The 23,530-nt window shown below is 39.7% G+C and overlaps 1 protein-coding gene across 2 annotated transcripts in view; it reads left to right on the plus strand.

Moving 5' to 3' along the window:
• Positions 1-2,486: 2,486 nt before the first annotated feature.
• unc5c.S (unc-5 netrin receptor C S homeolog) overlaps positions 2,487-23,530 on the plus strand; it is a 265,714-nt gene continuing 244,670 nt past the window's right edge. Inside the window, exon 1 of one of the 2 annotated variants that reach the window (XM_018243405.2) lies at positions 2,487-3,464. In XM_018243405.2, coding sequence (XP_018098894.1) covers positions 3,350-3,464 — 115 coding nt within the window. In that variant the 5' untranslated portion in view covers positions 2,487-3,349. The remainder of the gene's footprint in view (positions 3,465-23,530) is intronic. The other variant, XM_018243404.2, reaches the window with a different exon arrangement.

Genomic DNA, 23,530 nt, shown 5'->3' on the forward strand with positions numbered 1-23,530 from the left:
GTGTGCACATTCAGCATTAGTACAAGACCTTATTCCAATAGAGCTCACAATCTAATCACGCACTCACATCAAACACTGTCATATGTGCTTGGGGAATGGTAAGAAAACTATGTAAACACTAGAAGAACATGCAAACTCCATGTAGATATTATCCCAACTGGAATAAAATTCCACTGGGATATTTCTTCAGCAGACATTTTGTGCTACATATGTACCTGTAGACTTAGATTGTACGCTCTACAGGGCAAGGCTCTCCTTCCTCTTGTATATTTAATATTTAGCTCTTAATCTTTAAAGGAGAACAAAAACCCTTAATTAAAAAATCCTACCCCCTACCCTATATAGACCCCCTCCCTGCTCCCCCCCAACCTAGCTATTACCCTTGGTAAATGCGAAGGGCCGGAATTAGACCTGAAGATTACCGAAGAGAAGAAGATGGCCCCCGTGAACTCCAATGCCCTGAATCTGCAGCGAGGGGTAAGTAAAGAGTTAAGCTGGCCATAGACACAAAGATCCGATCGTATGAATCCTCGATTTGTACTATTTCAGGATCGTGTGTGGCGTGTCCCAACATCTGTTGTGCCATGCCGATCGGTCGTTCAGACGATCAGACAGGTTAGAAAATTTGTGTCGGTTGCCGATAATATCTCTGACGATCTTCAGTGGGAAACTGTCACTAGCTTTTGTTGGACATAAGTTTCATACGATTGCTTTCAGGGGCAGAACATTAGCTGATCTGTTCTTTTTCTACTTGATTTGATCTGAAAGGTTAGTGGCAGGTCAGGGATGGGGAAGTTCGATAAGTCCTATCGTTCAAGGATTCGAACAATTCGATCTTTGCATTAATGGACAGCTTTAGGGACATTTACCAGGTGTAACAGCTAGGCTGGGGGGAGCAGGGAGGGGGGTCTATGTAGGATGGGGGGTAGGGTTTTTTAAATTAAGGGTTTAGTTCTCCTTTAATGCAACTGTACGTATTTATTTGTATTTATATTTGTAATGACCCCTGTGTCTTTTATTAATTTATTATTCTACTGTACAGTGCTACATAAATAGTGCTATATAAATAAAAATTGCATACATACAAGGCCAGCGTTCTAAAGAAACAATGGTAACCACTTTGCCGCCATGATATTGCCATGCTCGCCTGTTACTTTTTGCACTATTGATACATATAAAGCACATACTGATAGATATAAGTATTTATATGGCTGAACACATTTATTAACCATAAATTACTATATGAATTTTTATTGGAACGCATCAGTAGTAAACTGAAGCTTTTAATGCACTGATGCTCTCCTTGGCAAAGCAACCTACAAATTGAATGGGGATCAATGCAAGCATTAGGGATGGGTGAATTTGACCCGTTTTGTTTCGCCAAAAAATCGCCGCCGGCAAAATGTCGCAGACGCCCATTAAAGTCTATGGGCGTCAAAAAGATTTTTTTTTTGACGCAGGACACCATACAAGTGTATGGGCATCATTTTTTCGGCGAAACAAGGTGAAAAGATTCGCCCATCCCTAGCAAGCATCCATCTTTCTGATACTATTTTATTCTCTTTTACTTTAACTCAGGATAAAGTCAGTAATGTACCATGCAGCCCCTCCGGCAATGGTACCTTAGGTGGGGGATACAGCAGGGTCTCAAGTTTGGAATGGCTGTAAATACAGGGGAAGCAGACCCTGTGACTGCAGGGGGAGGACAGGTCCGGTTTTGTGGAAAAGCCACAAAGGCCCGGGCCTAGGGCAGCAGGATTTTAGAAGGCGGCATGCTGTCCACGTTGGTTCAGAAACACTGGGGATGCACAGGAGATAAAATAGTTTTTTAAATTTCCCATGCGTCAATCCCCATTGCTTTGGTCCCTATGATGAAATTTGTGGGGGGAGAGGACAGGAGCGGCATGCTGCCCAAACACACCTACATTGGTTCAGAAACACTGGGGATGCACAGGAGGTAAAATAGTTTTTTAAATTTCCAATGCGTCAATCCCCATTGCTCCGGTCCTGATGATGAAAATTTGTGGGAATAAAAGTTAGGGGACGGGAGTGATGTACGTCAGCAGGCCTAGGGGTGCCCGCTATGTAAATCCAGCCCTAGGGGAGGCAGGTGATATAGGGGGGTCCATGGGGCCCTAATTAATTTGCATTTTCAATATATATTGGTAAAACAGGTTGCTGTCCCAGGTAATTCTGGAAATCCAACTTGAAGGTCATTTAAGCGGGGCCCACAAGGGCGGGGGTCTGCTGCTCCCCCTCCCAGTAGAAGGGCCCCGCTGCCGTGCTCCCTCTGTCCCTCCCTCCTTCACCAGCGCGTACCTGCTTCATATTGCCACGAGGGCTGGGGCCCATCGGGTTTTTTACCGGTATCCCGCCTGCCCAGTCCAACGCTGTTTATGCGTGCGACTATTCTGACTCGCGCCAAATTTTTTTCGAGGCGGCACATTTTTCACTGGCTAATTTTCGCAGCAGTTTCGCAAATTAATTCACAGCAGGATAACACAGAAATTCACGAATTTATTCGCCCATCACTGCACACAAGTAGAAATTAACCTAGAATAATCCTTCCTCTCTGAATCATCAGTTCCAAGACCATTGCTGGGATTCACACTTTGCTATCTAGGCTAGACAAATGCATCGGTGGGGGGCTTTCTAACCCCTAAAAAAAGAAAAGCCTCGTGTAGCTGTTGCTGCTGCTGTTGTTGCTGCGCTGAAAGTCGCAGCCCCTTCCAAATCCCGCGATTAAGGGCTGTGCTTAGTTCAGCTCGCTGTGCAGCCAGAGAGGCAGGACTGTGTGTAGAGGAGAAGAAGAAGAAGAAGAGAGCAGAGTGTGGCACAGGCAGACTTTCTCTCAGTCTCTCCTCGCATCACAGTAAAAAAAAAGCGCAGACGAGCCATTCGCTGTCACTGCCAGTCACTCGCCTGAGCTCGCACACGCCACACCGCTCAGCCAGACTCATGATTTACTCTGTGGGATTCTACCAGCACTTCACTGAATGGTCCCTTCGGATGCTGCTGGCTGTTCGGGCGCTGCGAGATCACAGAGACTTCGTCCCAGGCTTTTAGCGAATCTCCTCAGCGACCCTTTAGCCCTTTGCTCGGCGGATCCGGTTTGCCACATCGCACGGGATTTTTCTGCCCTTAAAGGATTACTGAAGTAGTAGGAGACAAAGTCATTGGTGGTTGGTTCCTAGGCTTGGGCTGCCATGAATCCCCCCTGACTTCTTCTTCCAGGGAATAAATGCACTTCAGCGTGTTTGTGTAACTGTTGGCAGCCCCTTGCGCTGCTGCTGCTGAGGAAAGTGGAGTTGTTTTTTGTACTGAGCCAGAATTTGTGCCTTCCAGTCTGATGGGGAAGGGCATGGAAACTGCCAGCTGCGGAGTGGGACTGGGGTGCATCCTGCAGTTGTTCTTTCTACCTGCCCTGGCCATACTGAGCGCCGGCAGCACCTTGGCAGCTCAAGGTAAGTGCCCCTACATACACACAACCTTGTGGCCTATGATCAATGCACTCTAGAAGATAAATGGCTTTAACATACTGTTTTACCCCATGCATGCTTGATACGTGGTGCTATGGATAACGTGCATCGCATTTGCGAAATAATCTACCAGGTTGATGTTCCGCATCCTCTCTTGACTCCTGAGGGCATTCAGTTGGCAGTAGGAGAAATTAAGGGGGTCGCCGTTGCAGTGCTTAAGGTACAGAGCAGGAATATAAAGCAGGAGGCTTGGATATGCCAACTGACACCCCACTCTCTAACAGGGCACTTACAACCTGAAAGTCTGACCGCTGTGACCAGGAATGTAAATTGGTTGCGTTTTTAATCGCTTGCACGGTTCCCTTTTCTTTTAATATAAATCTATTTATGTGACTACATCTTCCAAATGCATATCGTTTTTATTAGCTAGATGGGGTGCTTTTTGTCTTGCCTATAACAAGATCCATTTAAACCTTTGACCCCAGAGCTTTTTAGCGTTGCCTCCCGTGGTCTCTCTGCTACTTAAAGTACTTTGGAAGCCCTGATATAACGTCTTTTCCCTAGAAGTTAGCAGTGCCTGAGTCGTAATGATCGATCCCTACTGATTTATTGCACCAACAGAGCGCCTGGCTGGAGTTTGTAGCTGGAGCCGTCCTACTGACTGAGCGTCTGCTGGGGATAAACAGGAACTTGCACGCAGCACGGGAGTAGCTCAGACTTTAGTCGGCATCTGTGCGATTCTGTCGCGTTTGCTAAATAACAGGAGCCTCAGTTATTAGTAGAGTGATTTAAATAGTACCAGGGGCGCAGGTAATTGCTTCTGGAATGGAACACACACTAAAGGAGCAGGGAAAGAAAAATAAATCAACTGATGTGCAGAGTTAAAGATAACTGGATATACATTTATGGAAGGGAAGTGTGCAGTTATTTAGCAATATAATCAGTCAGACACAAGGTATATACATTCCCACCAATTACACATCGTTACAAGGCATTTATTCCTTTTGCTCCCATAATAAACATTCAACTATGGCTGGGGGGGGGGGGGCATAATGAGATAATGAACTATATAAAAAAAAACTGTACCATGTACCCTCTTGCTGTTCTGCCCACATTCTCTACCCCTGAGATTTGGGAGTAGATTTCTCCTCTATAGATATAATGATGTAGGGCTGTTGGGAAAAGGGAGATCGATATTGGCAATCAGGCAGTGAGATAAAGGGATTAGTGCAGCGATGAGAGAAATCAGGCAGAGGAACCAAACAAGCTCATGTTTCCGTTATGTCTGCGCACAGATCACATCAGATGGATTGCTGCTATTCAGAGCTACTCAGATCCACCAGTAAACCTTATTATTGGAGAAAGTACATGAGATCTGAGATCATCAAGGGGATCTACACATTGTTTTCTTCTTCGGGAATGAGGTGGTTAACTACTCATGCTTCAGGTTGCCCTGTCACTTTAAATTTCAGCTGCTGTCTGACCGTATGGCCCACTCGTGAGCAACCATTTCTCTTTCACTACAAGCCCCTTGTTATTTTTATGGAACTCCTTAATATACCAATGTCAAAATCACTTTCAAGTTGAAAAGGGGGATAGTTTGGTGAATACTGCCTGGCCTGCTGCTTAGATCAGAAAAGTTGTGGTTATGGTAAAAAGGTATGTGTGTGTGTGTGTGTTGATAGTACTGTAGCAAGTCTCAGACAATTGGGAATACCATTGACACTGTTCTACATACTTAGTGGTGCCAACATGCATTTCTCTGAGCTATTGCTAGTTCAGATCTTGGCCGCCTACTGCTCCATAGAGGCTTATTTTTATTTTCGTTCTTACAGAATAAAATAGCAAGCATCTCTGTCTCTCTATAAAGTGACTACATTTGCATTTTCTCCTTTCACTAATATCTCTTTTAGTCCTTTTCTAAAGCACAGTGAAGTTTCAATGTGCTGCTGCACTAGGACATTATTTAAGGAGTTGGGCACCTATAGCAGCTGCTTTACCTTGCTCACTATATGGGAGAATAAACATGTACAAAGAATAGTAGGATATTGTGTTTTTCATTCATTGTGCATTCAAAACATTCCCTTGGCCATTGCAGATGATTATTATAGCCTTTCTAACATAAATTGGGCAGGAAACCCTGTAGTTTCTCTATGTGAGTATGTTATTATGGAAGTTTATTAGAGCAAGTCTGAATGTTTTGCTTCCGTGCAGTCTGCCTGATCTTTTAACCTAGAGGGGACAGTCCCTGGCTATTCTCAAGCATGTGTAGAATACAGACTACTTTATCACAAGCCTTGATCTACAGACCTTGCCTTGGCGGAGCTCACCAAAATGATACAAAAAATACCCCATTCAGCCATTTGCAGCCAGCAGATTTAGATAAGAGTTCAAGTAATTCAACTTTGTGCATCAGTAATACAAGGAGCTAGTTTCTGTTACATTTTAATCTTTTAATTTGCAACACCTCTTGCAGTTGTTTTATAACAAAGTTACAGCTGCTGGATGGGGCTTCACATTCACACTCACCCCCACCATCACTGTGTGACTTTCAGCAAGCAAATTATCCACTTGAAGTTTAGCCCTGTTTGGCTTTATTTGTTTGCATTATACTGTCAAGAAAATATATTGCCTATGTCTTTAATACTCTAGCAGCCTTGTGACCACTAGCAACTTGCTCCACTAAGTGTGGGAGTGCCAGGCAGAAAATAATGAAGAAGTGCAGCTCAGTAATGCTTATGAGGAGGCTCTTTATGGTTCCTGGAAAACAATGCTATTTTTTTTTTTTTAATCAGCTGAACTGAACAAATTAAATTTTAGTCCTTATCAGGGTACAGCTGAACATGTATTGACGTCATATTGATACTGATGTATGATAAATGGAGCAAAAAAATAAAAAATGCAATGAATACCCGTGTACATGTTGTTATATACGGCCCTTCTAGAATCATACAATCTAGGATTTTATGTTATTGACTGTCTAATTATTACCTGGATCACATTTCATTTGAAAAATATGTGAGCATGTACCCCCTGTTGTGCAAATTGAGGATTCTGATATCAGTGGTTGTGGGACTTTTTTTAGTTTAAGCCCCCTTCAAGTTCCAGCCTTTGGAGAGGACCCCCCTTGGCTCATAACAAGATTACAGATTAAATATTGGTGTATGAATCATTCAGCCATAGTTCCAAGAATGTCTAATACAGCAAAAAACATAATATTTTAAACTGAAATTCAGGTGTATCTAGGATTGCAGATACGTATTTTCCCTAAATATTATCATTGCCTTCATGCTGAGCCCCATGGCCAGCAAGGCTGTAGATAGATAGAAAGAAAGATAGATAGGTAGATAGATAGATAGATAGATAGATAGATAGATAGATAAACATAGATATAGCTATACATCACTCATAAGAGTCATATGGCATACTGATGTAAAATAACATCATAAATAACAACATAGGAATATTCCAAACCAAAGAACTTGCAATTCAAGAGAAATAGGCTTCTGTAGATGCATGTGTATATATAGAATATAATAGTTAATATTAATATTATTTGTATTAATAATAATTCAAGTCTATAAAGTTCCAGTAGCACTTTACATTATACATTAAACATATAGACTACATAGAAACATATATATAACTTTTAAGCAAGAGGGCCGGCCCGCTCAACAGAGCTTACAGAGCTTAGTTTATTATTAGGCAGGGAATACCATTTTAACATTATCCAAACTTGGTTTTTTTTCTGCTTTATCTTGTACAGTTCTACTTTCATGCTCAACTTGCGTTGCCAACTTTATAACCTTATTATTAGCACAGTGGGCCCACTCAATCACACATCAGATTTCATATAGATTTGGGATAGTAGGCCCCTGCCAATTTATTGTATCTACTCATTTGCGTCACGGAAGACTTGAAAAAGATTGTCCTGTTCCTTTTGAATGTAGAAGTGAACACATTCTTGTCAGGCAGACAAGCATGCAAGCGCCGAATACAGCAAAGCTTGACTAAGGGATAGGCGAGCAGTCTCTGCTTGTGAGGGAGTCTGCTGAAAATGTGATATGCTGGAAATGGGTGAGTGAACATTGCTTTGGATATTACCCGCGTGGTTTCATCATTTCTGGATACAGATAAGAAATGTTTTTCCTGATTGACACAGAGGCAGGCGAGCTTTTCAGAGCAACAATCAGACTTGCTTTCCTTTCGTTTGTGATTTGATAGACAGAGCAAGGATGAGCTGCAAGAGCATCTAGATGTAGATTAAAAGGTAAAGCGAAAGAAGGTTACGCTTCTTAGGCAGAAGTTTGGATGACAAATATGGCAGGCAAGATCCTACTCTTAAAATAACCTTTTCTCCATAGGTAACTGTGCCACTTGTCCATAAACTTATTAATTACATGTGTTTTCTGCTATCATTCAGTTTCTTAGCAGTTTTATCTATAAATAATGGAATGGTGGATCCGCTTTGGTGACAATGTATTGAATGGGTAGGCCATTAATGTCAATCTTTCTCTTTTATTTGATATGCTCTACAAACCTCATGCATACTGCAATGCATTATATATATTATACATGTCATAAAAACAGACTTTATGAATACCAAACACAAACAACAACCCTACACTAAGGGGACAGTTCAGTTTATACGTTTTCAATTAAAAAAGTCTATTTCAGATGCCATATTGCTTGTTAAGGCAGTCTCCATTGACAGTAATGAAGGAAGCATCATCAATATGTGGGCACTAGGGGAGCTGTAGTTTAGAGGAAGGATGTCAGACTTTATTTCTGCCAGGGGAATGAATAAGACAGTACCCTGTTCAAATGGAAGTATGTGCTAAGCTCTAGCATTTACTCTACATCAAGGAATATATTACAAATTGGTTGTATTTACCCTTTAACAACTGAATACAGATGGCATATAAATTATGCTGGCAGAGTATTGTTTCAGTGTCTATTACAAGTATTGAGAGCTTAGATGGATTGGGAATTAGATTTGTGAATGACATAAGGATTGCGCTTTGATATATGAGATCATGACGCCATCTAGGAATGAAATAATGTAATGTTTTCAGGCTTTGCTTCTGTATCATCTACCCTGCTCACTCCCTCATTCCATCTGCTTGTACATGCACATTAAAACTTGCACCGAGTGTCAATTAGATGAGACGTTGGAAATGTTTTTGCTCTATAGGAAACATAGTTCATTCAGTCAAATTAGGTCCTAATCCAGAACTCAACACCCTTTAGAAAACCATGGGAATGCTGCTGAAAAGGTCACATTTCCATCTTGAGGAGTGAGCAGAGCCAAAATCACCTGTCTGGTGAGAGACAGTATTAATAATGGAACCATAAACCCTAGTTGTAAGGTCTTCTATTTAGGTTTTATTTAATAGACTTTGAGGTATAAAGGAACAGTTTATTTTGTGAACAGAACCAATACATTCATTTGAGCCAGAGATGCCATGCTGATTGCTTGCCTGAGGTATTCTGATCCTGAAGTCAGAAGTGCAATAACCAATGTCATCCCCCAGAGAGTTGATAATAATAAGCACATTAGCCATCAAACATTTTCAGTCTTCCCACGAAATGTGCTGTTTTATTATAAATCTGTGAATGTTACAGCATTGATTCTTTCACCCTAAGCATTTCTTTATAGGCATGCAAAAATTCCATGCATTTCTATATGTTTCTGTCTCTGAATACAAACGTAGTATATAAAACTGCAGTGTGTGTTTTTCATTAGCAGTCCCAGCAAGTAGATCATAAATGATGTCCCAGATTAAAGTAGAAAAGGAGCTATTCCCTTGCTCCATCTACAATAAATACATCCTTCAGTCTTTCAATTATGCATGGGCTCTCAAGCCTCCCTTAACAACACCTATTTTTATTCATTTGCATTAATGAACACCTCAGTATTGTGTCACACTGTGAATGAACTTGCCTCTGAAATATACTCGGCTGAAATAAACTCACACAAGATTATGTTTCACTTGCTAATTCTACTAGATATTTCCCCCCTAAGCAGTATTATTTTTTCGCAGGAAGAATTGAAAGCACTCTGTATTAAGATACAATCAGATGATATATATATTTTATTATTGTATATGAATTTCCCTAAGCAGCCGCCATTACAAAACAAACAGTGGAATGGCCTGACAATTCCCTTTAGTGCTCAAGGGCATGGGTAACCCGTAATGGGGTTAAGAGAGTGCAGAGCAGGCAATTACAAGCTTACAGTTGTTTTGACTGGAACCAGTGGAGAAAATCTCTTGGTGATCACTGGAAAAGGCAGATGAGATATTGGTAGCATTTTGGTTGCTGTTTATGAAACTCAGTCATTCCTATTTCAATTCCTATTTTAGTGTTACAATGGTGTACTAAACCGGAGGTTATGTTATATGTGGACGGAAGAACATGTACGCATAGACTGAAGCAAATGAGTTCTCTAGCTCTAGATACAGTATCACACGCGGCATAGAGAATATATAATTCCAACCCTTTAGCAGGTGTATTATATCTCACTGAATGTGGGCAGAGTTACAAGCCTTAGTAGGGACAAAGGTAGCAAAAGTAGGGGCTTTGCACATTGCTTGCTTGCATAGAGCTCATTTACAATCAGAACCCTGCAGTTCTACATATGTAATCCTTATTTTCTTAGTCCAAGCATCAGGGTTTATGCAAAAAGGGGCAGGGCTGGCCCCTGACACGTGCCAATGGGTGGCATCATGCAACAGAATTTTTAGTCTAAATCCACAGCAGGAATCACTAAGCAATTGCTCATATTTGTTTAGCTGAAAACGTTGCACATGGAAAAAAAGACAAAAAAAGAACCAATAAACTGAATAGGCCAACCATTCCTCTTTGTGTGTGTCCAGCTTAATTAAGACAGTGCTCTTTATTTGTGTGGTTCCAGATAATCGTCAGGCTGAACTCTTTCAGTACAGATACAGGCATTGAGCCTGTGCTTTGCGCAGCATAATAACTGGAACCTTAAATAAATAAGGTGCTGCATTGTTGTATTGTATATAATAGCACTGACACTACCACTGCTCTTTACACAAATTATAGATACCTGCCCCAGTGGAGTTTTGAGTCAAAGTCCCTAGTACAATCCTACACTTGGCAATTTTATCTAGAACCAGATAACCTGCCTGTGTATTTTTGGGAAGGGGGAATAGACACAAGGAGAAGAACATACTTACTCCTTGTAAAGAGTGCCCTGGCTGAAATCAAACCCAGGCATTCAAATTGATAAATGGACTATTCACATCAATTACCCTAACAAGTGAAGCAGTGACAAAATTGACCACACTCAGTAACGTAACTTGGTGGGGGCGGGCCCTGGTGCGAGCCGTGCAGACGGGCCCACCCTAACCCTCGTGTGCACGATTTTTCTGTGACGCTGCAGCCGACTCCAGATGGCTGCAGCGCGCACCCCCTGCCCTGGCCCATTTGCACCCCCTGCTCCCCCCGGTAGTTATGCCCCTGACCGCACTTCCTGACCAAATCTAGGCCTGAATAGCCAGCTTTTGGACTCCAGCACACATAGATGTACAGATAGGCCAGAAGGCTGCATAATGGACATGTGGTGTGGTACATCCACAGACCAAGCATTAATTATATTTTCTATTTGTGCCTTGCAGAATTAAAGAAACACGATAAGCAATAGGGCAGGCTGGCTGCTGTCATTTTAGAAAATCACTGCCAATACATTTTTCTTAAATACCTGTGCACCTTTAAGTATACCATTTAAATGAATATTATTGGACATTTTAATAGTGTTTCTAAAAACCCTTTTGGCTCTAAAAATGCACAGAGACACCATCACTGAATTCCATATTAACACGTATTTCTCAGAAAGTCAGCATGTGATGACGAAGGTAGTGGTTTGGGAAATAATGTCTCAAAAAAATGCTACCAGTGCACTTTATAGTTACCACTAATGGAAAATGCTTAGCAGTCACTATTGTGCGTTACAGAAAATGACACTGCTCATCTGTTCATCATTAAAGTGACTGACATTCCTAAATCAATTTGCTGACTCTACAGGAGATGATGTAGGAAGCATAATACCCATGATCTGGGCAATTTTGGTGCCATTGATGCAAGCAAGAACATGTAAAATCTTATGTTTTGCTTGAGTTGAGGTTCAGTAGATGCAGTGATTCCTTCTTTCCCATTCACACTCAGGCATGCTGAAATCTGAACTTTAGCAGCAGTTAATGGGAGCTGATCAATCTTACTTTAAATTTATATAGCTACTGTGCAGAGACAGGCACCCAAGCTCTTGTCCTTGCTGTGCTCTCATGCAGTGCCTTTTAGAAAGCCATGATGAAAATGAAATTAAAGTGCAGCATATAAGCAACTTTGGTTGTAGAGAACATACTGTCAGTGAATAGCAAGTTGAGAAAAGTTATTTTTCTAGACAGTAGCAGTGGACTAGATATGTTAGGTGGTAACAGATTAAGACAGCAAGTTTGCTATATGCGATTAAGTCAGCCTTTTTTGCCTGTTGTAGAAGGTATAGGGGTATAATGTACATGTTTGGAGGCTCAGATGTGTTCAGGAAAATAGTTAAATCAAACACTTGATAAAGGGCCTTGCCTGAAACATGCAGTTTAAAAATACTGCCTAGAGCTGTTTGATTCAACTATTTTCCTGTATATTGTACCTTAAGGTGTAACACAGACATCTGAATCTGCAGCCATAAGGAATCAAAAATTGGTACCTGAACCTAGAACTTTTTTTACTATAGGCTCGGATGTGTGGGAAGGCCACTAAAGCCAGGGGTGATTCTCTATGAGTAGCCGCCTGAGGCAGCTCCTGTGATGATGCCCCCCCCCCCTCCAGCACTTAATCTTTCTTGTGCAGGAGGGGGTCCTGGATAGGGCTGCATCTCTATTGCAGAGATGCAGATGCACTCTTGCACTTAAAGAGTCAAATTTCGGGTTTAAAAATTGGTCATTTGGCCCTTAAAGTTACCAGGATCTGCATTTTGCCACCCCTAGGAACTTGTACAGCGCTGCCGTCTGAGGAGAGTATTTCAACTCACCTCATTTGCACAGTGACAAAGGCCTAGAATGACTAGTTGTTAGGGACAGGCTGCCCCCACATTCCAGTGGTGAGTGCACTTTTGCTGGACCTCAAAGGTGTAGTAAAACCCATGAGCCTATGGGACGAATAAAAGGGAGATTGTGTTTTGATACATATACTCAACATTTTCTGCAAGGCCAGAACTAGGGGAAGGCAGGAGAAGCATGTGCCTAGGGTGCAAAGCTTGGGGGGCGCTAGGTACTTACCTTCCCTGTTGCCTACCCCTAGTGCACCTGAACGAGTTCTGCTCTCCAGATCATTTGTGTGCATGCATGAGGAGGGAGGGGTGTGGGCGATAAGGCCCAGCCCTGATTATGTGTGAGCTAGGACGCATAACATTTCTTGTTCTAACCTTGCCAAGATCCTGTTGGAAAAATCAAGACCCCTCCAGACTCAAGCCTAGGTTCTATCTAGGTTCTATTCAAGTTTGCCTTTTACAGTTGGACATTCCCTTTTGAGAATTATAAGGACTGTCCCGTGACAAATGGAAATGACTGGAGGCATACATAGTAGAACTGGTCTGTCCATAAAAGAAACACTAATATATGTTGGTATTATATTGTATATAACAGCTAAACCTGATTAGTATATATATCCATATGCATCAAGGAAACCATATGTAGATTTTTTGTTATCCTTCTATGCCAGCAGAAATAACAGCTCAAAAAGTGCTTGATGCAGAAAATGTGAAATATAACATGAGAATACGCTAACCTTTTGGGAATACACTTTTAATTAAGTGCCGGCACGTTTCTTGTTTCTGAAAGACTTAATTATCTCAGTGTTTAAAAAAAAGGACCATTTTATTTGTAGATACACTGTGGAGTGTCTCATGTGTATCAGTCAATAAAGCACAGAGCTGAAGATCACTTTAAACGCATAAACCTACATTAAAACAATGCTTTAAAAAGTATGTAAATGAATGCCTGCCATCGCTGGGAGCTAGTATAGAAGAATGGAAAGAGGATGGCTATATGGAATGGTTGAAAGGTTCTATCTCAGGTCTCACTACTCTTGAATTTTTTTAGAGAAAACATGTTAAAAGATTTATATACTTGAGTTCTAATAGTTTACTGTCTCTGCTGATGTTAACCATGTTAGTTAGTTAGCTACAGATGCACAGTGTGTTATAGATCTACAAGAAAAAAATGTGAATGTACAGTAGTATCCATGCTATCTGTCTACCATTGATACATTTATGCGGATGCTAAAGATTCTGCATTGGGTGGCACTAAGGTTAAATGCCAACATTTTTCTACGTTGTCCCCTCAGCAAAAATGATTTCCCTCCCCACCTTTATGCTTTATGCCTTATATAGGGAAAAACCATAAAAATATAGGAAGGCGGTATTTTTTTCCAGAAAAGGTAGCAACCCTATCCCCACCACATGTGGGAAATACAATCCCCCAATAGCCTATACATCTGGCCGCTAGAATGTGGGTTCCATACCAGGCTCCTTCTCTTCCCATTTCCCCTAAGGTATATGTGGCCATTTTCACCTTTTGTTTTCGGCACTAGTAGATATGTCAAACTTAATTCCAAAATCTTGAAGCCCGTCTTTTGGTTTTAGCAGACAGTTGAAATTTATCATTCCAATTAAAATGTGGTTAATATCCATAACTGTAATCTGTAATGAGGGTAAGGATATTCTGTTTTTGAGAGAATAATCTAAAACGCTTGTTATTTTATGATACATTAATATTCATGATCTAGCTTTACATTGAGTTAATTTCCTGCATGCGAGGATCAGTGACCTTAGCAATAGAAAACAGTTTTTTGCAATAAATTGTATGGCCTCAGGCACATGTTGTGAGTTAAATGCTACTGTGTTTGTCCAGTTTCAAAAGCAATGTTTCACAGTTTTAATGTGTCATGTGACTGCACTCAAATTGTACTGTTGCTTTGCTGCCTTGCAGCACTTGGGTCCTAGGTTCAAATCCAACGAGAGCACTATTTACTTCAGGTTTTCACACACCCTTAATAAGGTATAAAAAAAATATTAATATACTCTATGATAAAATTGTCCCTTGAGTGTGGGAATTTGATAGATGCTGTAGATTGTAAGCTCCACTGGGGAAGGGGTAGGGGTGAATGATGACTAATCTGCCACAGAATAGGTCAGCACTATATTAAAAAAGGGCTTCAATAGCAGATGTGGGAGCTGTCAAGGGTAATTTGCGGTTTGAATGGGTAGTTACTGTAGGCCAGGAAGATCATTTTGATTACAGTGGTTCTCTCTTAGGGTGGTGGCACACGCTGAGATTCGGGAAGATTAGTAGCCTGAGGTGGCTCCTGCAATGCCGCCCCCCTCCCTGGTTTACCAGTTGGGAGGGGAGGCAGGAACTCTAATGCGGAGAGCGCAATTGCGCTCACTCGCATTAGTAAAGCCGAATTTCGAATTCGGCTCTTAAAGGTACCAGGAGCGGCTTTTTGCCGCCCCTGGAAACCTCTCCGGCGTGCCGCCTGAGGCGAGTTTCGCAACTCGCCTCGTTGGCGTCGCGCCCCTGTTAGTAGCCCTATGGATGGTGGCACACTCTCAGATTTAGGGAGATTAGTAGCCCTAAGGGTGATGGCACACGCTCAGATTCTGGGAGATTAATCTCCTCTTCTTCAGGTAACTATTCTCCCCGAAATGCCGCTTCGTTTTCCAAAGTCACGCAAAGTTGCCTCACGAGGAAACTTCGGGTGACTTTAGAAAGCCAAAGCGGTGAGAGTACAATCCCACTGGCGATTCACATTCTAGCTGGCAGAAGGAATTTCTGGGAGATTAGTCGCCTGAAAAAGAGGAGATTTGCCGCTGGGTGACTAATCTCCCATGTGCCACCATCCTAAGAGCACGGTGACAGTCAAAACAACTTATGTGCCATATGCTATAGTTTACTTTCTTGCTTACCTCTATAGTTTATTAATTGTGTGTAAAGATAAGGCAGCCAGTTTAAATACATTAGCATTATAGCAATCGTGGCAGCTTGCTGAGAATGAAAGGACCATAGCCGTCAACATTTGGAAATCATTTTCTCTGAGCTGTACCACATTTGACACACTCATTGGTCACCATTAGTGAATTGCTATTATGGTTTAAGCATCCCCAATAAGGGAGGGTCACAGAAGCAGATCAGCGTCAGCAATTAGAAATTCTTATGTGCAATCAGTTTTTAAAAAATTGCCAAAACTTCCCAGGACTTATCTTTGGAAATCAGTTGGAATCTAGGAACCACTGATTCATCCAGTGGACTTTTATTAACTTTTTTACCCCCCCACAACTTAAATAAAACCCCATTTTTATCCTGTATTCCAACCCTAAAAACATTTGTGTTTGCTTGGTAGTGGCCCATGATTTAAATCTTTGACAGTTTGTTTGCTAAATCTGCTAGTATTAGGATTGTTTTTTCAACCACTAGGAATTTTTGCAGAGAAAAATGTTAATTATTTGAAAATTACGGTATTTGAAAAAAAAAAAAATGAATTATTGGATTAAAATGGCCTTCTTGTATTTTCGAGCTTTCTGGATTATGGGTTTCTGGTTAATGGATCCATATCTGTACTAATAACCAAATGCCAGCCTTCTAATTATGGGCATACAAATAAACACAGCAGGTGAAATATGGCTTCACTCTTACATTACTGTACATTTAAATTATATGCTACAGTGGAAGTTGTTTTCATTATATAATTGTATACAACTGAATGCATCCTAGTTACAGGACAGGGAAATGTCTATTCTATGCTTGTTTACAATAGCATCTTGAAGTTATTGCTTTTATTGTTCAACTTGGGATATCACATGAACCAAATCCAATCTTTTAACTGCTGTGTCTAATCAGCCTTGTTCATGTTCCTTTTATGTTGCTTGTATAAACTTTGAAGAAGAACAGGGGCAACTGTCATAATGTCTTTAAAAAAGAAGAGGATCTGTGGTCTTAATCAAAACCATACTGATGACATAAGAAGATTAAAGAAATGTGCTCCCTAAAGAACTAACACAAGCAAAAACTGCTCTACAGTACTTGAGCTGCCATGAATTTCAGGGACAATCACAATTTTTGTCCAGTGATCCCCAACCAGTGGCTCATGAGCAAAATGTTGCTCACCAACCCCTTGGATGTTGCTCCCAGTGGCCTCAAAGCAGGTGCTTATTTTTGAATTCCAGGTTTGGAGGCAGGTTTTGGTTGTACAAACATTAGGTGTACTGTCAAACAGAGCCTACTGTACACTGCCAGTCTACATAGGGCTACCAAATAGCCAATCACAGCCCTTATTTGGCACCCCAGAAACTTTTTTTCCTGTTTCTGTTACTCCCCAACTCTTTTTTACATTTGAATATGACTCACAGATATAAAAGGTTGAGGACCCTGCTTTAGTCCATCAAGTAGATAGAGAAGAGAAACTATGTCAATTTATTTAATAGACTGCTTAATTAGGCAAGTGAAAGCATCCCAAACACACCATACAACTTCTCTCATGAGATCTTTATTTTCTATGGAAACAGAATGGAGAACAGCATTTTTGGTATTTATTGTGGTGTTCCTACTATGACACACATGACTAAGCCCCACCAACTGACTTTAACACAGGCCTCATTTTGAGCACTAAATCATCCACTCTTTCAGTTTTACCATGAAAGGACCAAACCCTCTCCAGCATTATACAGGTATAGGATCCCTTATCCGGAAACCCAATATCCATAAAGCTCCGAATTACAGAATGGCTGTCTCCCATAGACTCAATTTTATCCAAATAATCCAAATTTTTAAAAATGATTTCCTTTTTCTCTGTAATAATAAAACAATAGTTTGTATTTGATCCCAACTAAGATATAATTAATCCTTATTGGAAGCAAAACCAGCCTATTGGGTTTATTTAATGTTTAAATGAATTTCTAGTAGACCTAAGGCATGAAGACCCAAATTACGGAAAGATCTGTTATCCGGAAAACCCCAGGTCCCGAGCATTCTGGATAACAGGTCCCATACCTGTAGTTACATTGTCACATTACACTTTTTATGTATTAGTTTTTTCAAAGGAATGGGACAACTTGTCATTGTGTCAGCCTTATAGGTAACATTTTATGCTCCACTTACAATAACGCTTCATATTCTTATTAGATTATATGCAAATTCACTGAGAAAATATACCGGTAAAACTAAATTGAAGCCTAGAGATAAATATGCCATATACAGTGACATGTTAAAGAACAAACAATATAATGCATCAGATGCGTAACTGGATAATGTGAATATAGTCACTGTATTGTGATAATGCACGAAGTAGCACACAGATGCAAAACAGGGTAACAAATAAAAAAAGCACAGTATTACACATTTCATGGGATGCTGCTGAATGAACAACGTGAGCATGGTAAACATTTGAATTTCAATGTAAGTTAATATCAAAGTGTAATTTATTAGCAAAATGGGATACATTAATCATGTGCACAGGTGACATATGAAACAGTAAAATGCCCCTATTAATTGTTTTACACGGATAATAGATTACGCTCCTGGCCATTTAATTTTAATTCGGTTGAAATGTATTGGCTCATTAAATCTGTTGAGCAGGAAAGTTCATTTCAGGAGTTGGCGCTAGTTATGCCAAGGCATGCTATTATTATTATTTCTTTATTTAGCAGGGTACTACAAGTTGTCTATAATAAAAAGTCTCATTAGCTTTAAAATGCCTTGATTACATTACATCTTTATACCCAAGACAAAGACGAAAGGGAACGTGTAGCTTTGTAATGATTATTGAGGCCATTGACTCTATAAAAGGAATGCACTAATACACATTGTTCTGTTATCTCTGTGGCACTCACTGAGTTAAGTATATGGGGTATAAATGCAGTCCTTGTAATAACATTGCTTCCATCTTTTATTTCTAACCATCCCCCATTAACACACAGTGCAGAAAGGATCCTTTTCTGCTGGGAATAAGAAATGTGAAAATGCTTTGAGTCAACAACCCCTGCTGCTCAGGTTTCACATTTTGACAAATAATTTAAAAGCCAAATGTGCACCCTAAAACTGATACCCTCTGTGTGTTCCATCTTGATCATCAGTCTCACAGGGTTATTGATGGGGCCCCATATTCTCATGTGTTGAAAACTGCTGACAAATCTATCAAGCAGAGCTGAAGCTGGGAAAAAATAAAATGCTTGTGATTCATTATTTTAAGAGTTATCTTTGCAGCTAAAAGATTTGGGTATCTGACCTGAATGTGGCAAGCATTCAGGTTTAAGTTTATTAAAAAAAAAGAGAGAGAGAGAGAAAGAAAAAACAAAGCTTTCTATCCAATTTCCTAGCTATATCAGCATTAGAAAATGATTGTTTTCCAGGAAACCACTCTATACCTCGATCTGTTATAAGGGCGCAAATAGGATTTCAGTTCCTGAATACTATAGTAGCAAGATATAGCAAGAATAGCAAAACTGTCATGGTGTTATTGCATTTCTAAATTAACAGGATGAGCCCATATAGATTTTTAATCAGCTTTAAGTTTATTAGACATATTCAGTCATCAAGACAGAAAAAGACACAATATAAAAAATATTTATGACTTTTTTAGGTCCAGTTTCCAGTTTCATAGAAAACCTGCCAAATTCATAGAAAACCGTGCGAGAGTTTGCTCTCTGGGAGAAACAAGGGTATCTATCTACTGTTCTGTTGTCTGAACACAATATAATATTGGCATGATCAGTTAATGGGAAAGTCTAGCAGAAATAGAAAGGAAATATACCGGCACTCAGGACTCCATGCAAGTGGGCCAAGCCCTGCGTGTTTATTGCAACGTAACGTTTGGGGCGTACCCCTTCGAGGAACGTTGCAATAAACACGCAGAGGGTAGAACTTTCCTTGCCTGCTTCTTTATTTAATGCTCAGTTAAAATGTCCTATTGAGTAGTCGTTCATGCTGAGCAAAACAAGGGCACTTCCACATTGAAATGGCACTGCATTCAAGTATATAATTGTTTTAAAATGAACTAAGCATTCTAACAGTTTCAATGACAGTGTGCCACAGGCTACCACTGTTTCAGTGGGGTCTGTTGATGTGATTTCAATAGCTGTTCTAATGAAAAAAACAGTATGGTAGCGCCCAATCAAATGAAGTAGAAAAAATGCCAATAAATACGACTCCCTAGAATAAGCCAAAGCCATCCCTGTGTGTTTTAGTGAATATTAATTGAAGAAAAACATTGGTCCAATCCCTCCTGTTGTTTCCTCTTTAAGCAGTATTCTAGAACAGCAATTGACAGACTTCTCTCTCATGTGGGTCTCAATGATGTTCACTGTATGGAGCCCTATTATGTGATTGCAGTTAGTTGAATTTAGTAGTTTCTGGTATCATTTTGAATCATGTAATACTTATTTGGAAAGCACCAGGATCCACATGTTTATACTGGAATACTGGAGAAAAAAAAACGTACATTTCATGGAATCAGATTAACTAAAATCCACTGGGAGGCAATCAAAGAATGAATGAGATAGAAACCGAGGGGTCCTTTAACACTGTTCCATTGTTGGTAATGGTTCACAAGTGTACCATTAGGAAGAATGCATTATGTAAATATAATTACATTTCTCTGAGGATTTTTCTCTTTGAATCATATTAAGACAGGGTGACCAAACATCTCATTTAAAAGGATGCTGTCATCACATAACTTATCCTTGTTCATTATTATATTATTTCATTTTGTTTTCTGACCTATCAGGGGTTCAGATTTTCTATAACATTTTTAAAGTTTAATGTGCCCATTTACTTTGCAGCCTTATCTCATTCACTGTGCTTTCCATTTAAAAATTAACTGTTCCTGCTTTTTTGTCTTGTGGGTTTATGATTTTCACCCAACTTGTATATATGGAATCTAGGCCATAAAGCAAGATATGACTACTGGTATTTACCAGAAAATAAGTACAAATAATCACATGAGCACTATGATGTGGACTCTTCCATCCAGCCATTAAAATGTTTAAAATATTAACATGAATAAAATACAACGTTATACCCCAAAACTATGTTATTTTGCATACCATTACACATCAGACACGCACAGATTATTTTCTTGAACATTACATACAATCTGTTTCATCTCTATTTAGTTTCTATGATTTCATTGTAGCCCATTTTGAAAGATTGATGGCCCATCTATCTAGTCAGGGTCATGGTTTTCCACTATGGCACCAAGGGTAGCTACCTATCTATCTGTTCTAGTCAGTCATTTATAAAACTTCATTTCATGACCTAGGAATGTAGTGATTTATGGGATTTTGGGGCTGTGTCCAAAAATATGGGGTTTGCCTTGAATTTTGCAGCCACTGTGTTTTTTAGTTTCTGAGTAAAAAGGTTTTATGATGTAAGAATTGATTGTTGTACTGTAACTGCCTATACTATAGATCCTGGCTTCTACTATAATTAATGTGTATACCAAACATGCCTTCCTTTCTTTTACAACAGGGGCCATAATGTTGTGTAGCCTTTTCAGTGTCAAAACCCATACAATTGTAGCAGCATTGGTATATTCCCTGTACTAAACATAATTTAGCAGGAATATTTATGCACAAAGTAGCCCTTTAAATGCTTATCTTTTTTGCTTTAAGAAAATCAAAGTTAAATTCCAGACATTACCAGCTGTCCATGTGGAGTTAAGATAACAGTAGACTTGGGAGATAACAATTTTTGTGATAGACAGCCTTGATTTTTTTGTTTAAATAACAAATCTACAGACGTTAACTGTCAAATGAGGATTATGTTTCTGATCATGTGAACTGCAACATAAAAATCACAACATTTTTTTTGTGCTTTAGTTTTAAGTCGATAATGTTAAAGAAATCTTTCAGAGAAAAAAAATCAAATTTTTTTTTGCATTCAAGCTGGTGGAATTTCATTACTTTCTGTGGTACTACAGGAATATTATAATATGTAGTTGATATTAACTTTGAAGAAATACTGACTTCAATTTGGGACTAGATGTAGTCATTTGTAGCAGATTCTCACAACAGGGGATTGGCAGTTGTCGTACTGTAAAGCACAACTTTATATGACACACATGTTCTTATATTCAGCTTGTTTAAAGGATGTGAATAGATGCTTCTTAGAGGTCATGTCCTGTGGATATGGTGAGGGGATATCAAGAAGTGGTGTAGTTAGAACCCAATGGACCTCAATGCAAACGTTTGTGCAAAACTTTTTTTATCATTGCTAAGACCATAAATTTCTTAGGGTGAAGACACAAAGAGCTACTAGTAGCAATTATTTGTCACGGCTACAAAATAGACAATAGGGATAATTGGCTTTGCTAAGACACTAGGGGCCTATTTATTAAACCTCTTTCTTATTGAATTTATACAGGGGATAAACTAGAATTTTTTGAGAAAAAAAGCATGATATTTTTCAAGATTTATTATGCTCTGAAGTTGCTAAAAATCTGAATCCAAAAGTGCTCCAGCTAAAACCTGTTGAAATCATGTAGAAATCAATGGCAGATGGCCTTTTTAACAATTGGAACATGTTTTTACCTTCAGGATTCTCTATAGATTTTGGCTGTTTGTGCTGGTTTTCAATCCATAAACCGATAAATTCTGTTAATGCCTTTAAGAATGGCTTGGATGATTTTTTGGACAGACATAATATCAAAGGCTATTGTGATACTAAGCTCTTTAGTTAGTATAGGTATGGGTATATAGAATTTATGTGAAGGTATGGAGGGGTGTGTGTATGGATTCTGGCTAGTGACGAGCTAGGGATGGGCGAATTTTTTCGCCTCGATTCGCCGAAAAAATGACGCCCATAGACTTTTATGGCGGTGGGCGTCAAAAAAAAAAAAGACGCGCGTCAAAATAATGTCCCTTTTTTGTTGCATGTGGAATTGCATGTTGGGTATTTCAGTCTACAGTTTTATTTTCTTCTGCGTTAGAAGGTCATGTCGCTCCTTTTAGTACCAGGTATTGTTGTAATACTTTGGCTCTACAATTGTCATAAAAATGAGAGACTAGTAACACCAAAAAGTGAACGTAAGCCTACTGTAACTACAAATAAATTATTTCCAGGCAACAGCAGAATTTGTCTTTCCTTTGTTAACTTTTCAATAGCTAATCATATAATATCTATTGAGTGTCTCTCTCAACAAATGCCCCTTTGTCTATGCCATATTTATGTGAAACTCAAAGACCCTGTGAAGAGAGGATTGCCGGTGCTCAGTGTTTTTGATGGCCATAAAACTGGCCAACACTGATTTATATCTTGAAAATATATCACAGCTGTTACACATGGTAACATGTCCTTTATGATTTATCATGTTTTTCTTCTCTGATTCGCTTTTTGCCCTATCCTAAATGGTGGAGGGCATTTGTGGATGTTTTTTCTTATTGCAACAAAAAATGTCAAACCACTAGAAGGTTCCTTTATGTAGACTGCACTCTGAACCTTACAACAGGTAGAAAAATGTTGTGTGAGATGCAGAGTACTGTGTCTGCTATAGCGCTAGCCCCATTGCTTGCACTTTTTAATCTTTGCAAATTACTGTTGAAATGCAGCAGTCTGAGGTGGTGGCAGAATAACACAGGCTTCAGAAGCCTCCTTTTCTCATTCGATTCTATTGCAAAGCATTTTGTTACTCTCTGTATACCAATCCAAATAAACTTACCTGTCATTGCACACAAATATGAAGAGCAGAAGGGAGCAGATCAGATTATTCGAACCTCGAATAAATTGTCGTAAAAACCTACGAATTATTGAAGATTTATTAAAATCCGATGGTCTAAAAACTCAGAATCCAAAACCCCAGCATCTAAAAGCTCTATTATAAAGGTGGCCATACACGGGCCGATAAAAGCTGCTGATAGACCGAGTCGGCATCTTATTGGCCCGTGTATGGGGGCCCCCGACGGGCTTCCCTGATCGAAAATCGGCCAAATCTCGATCAGATGGGACTAAAAATCCCGTCGGATCGCGGCCGCATCTTTC

This window comes from Xenopus laevis, chromosome 1S, assembly GCF_017654675.1.
Source record: "Xenopus laevis strain J_2021 chromosome 1S, Xenopus_laevis_v10.1, whole genome shotgun sequence".
NCBI lineage: Eukaryota > Metazoa > Chordata > Amphibia > Anura > Pipidae > Xenopus > Xenopus laevis.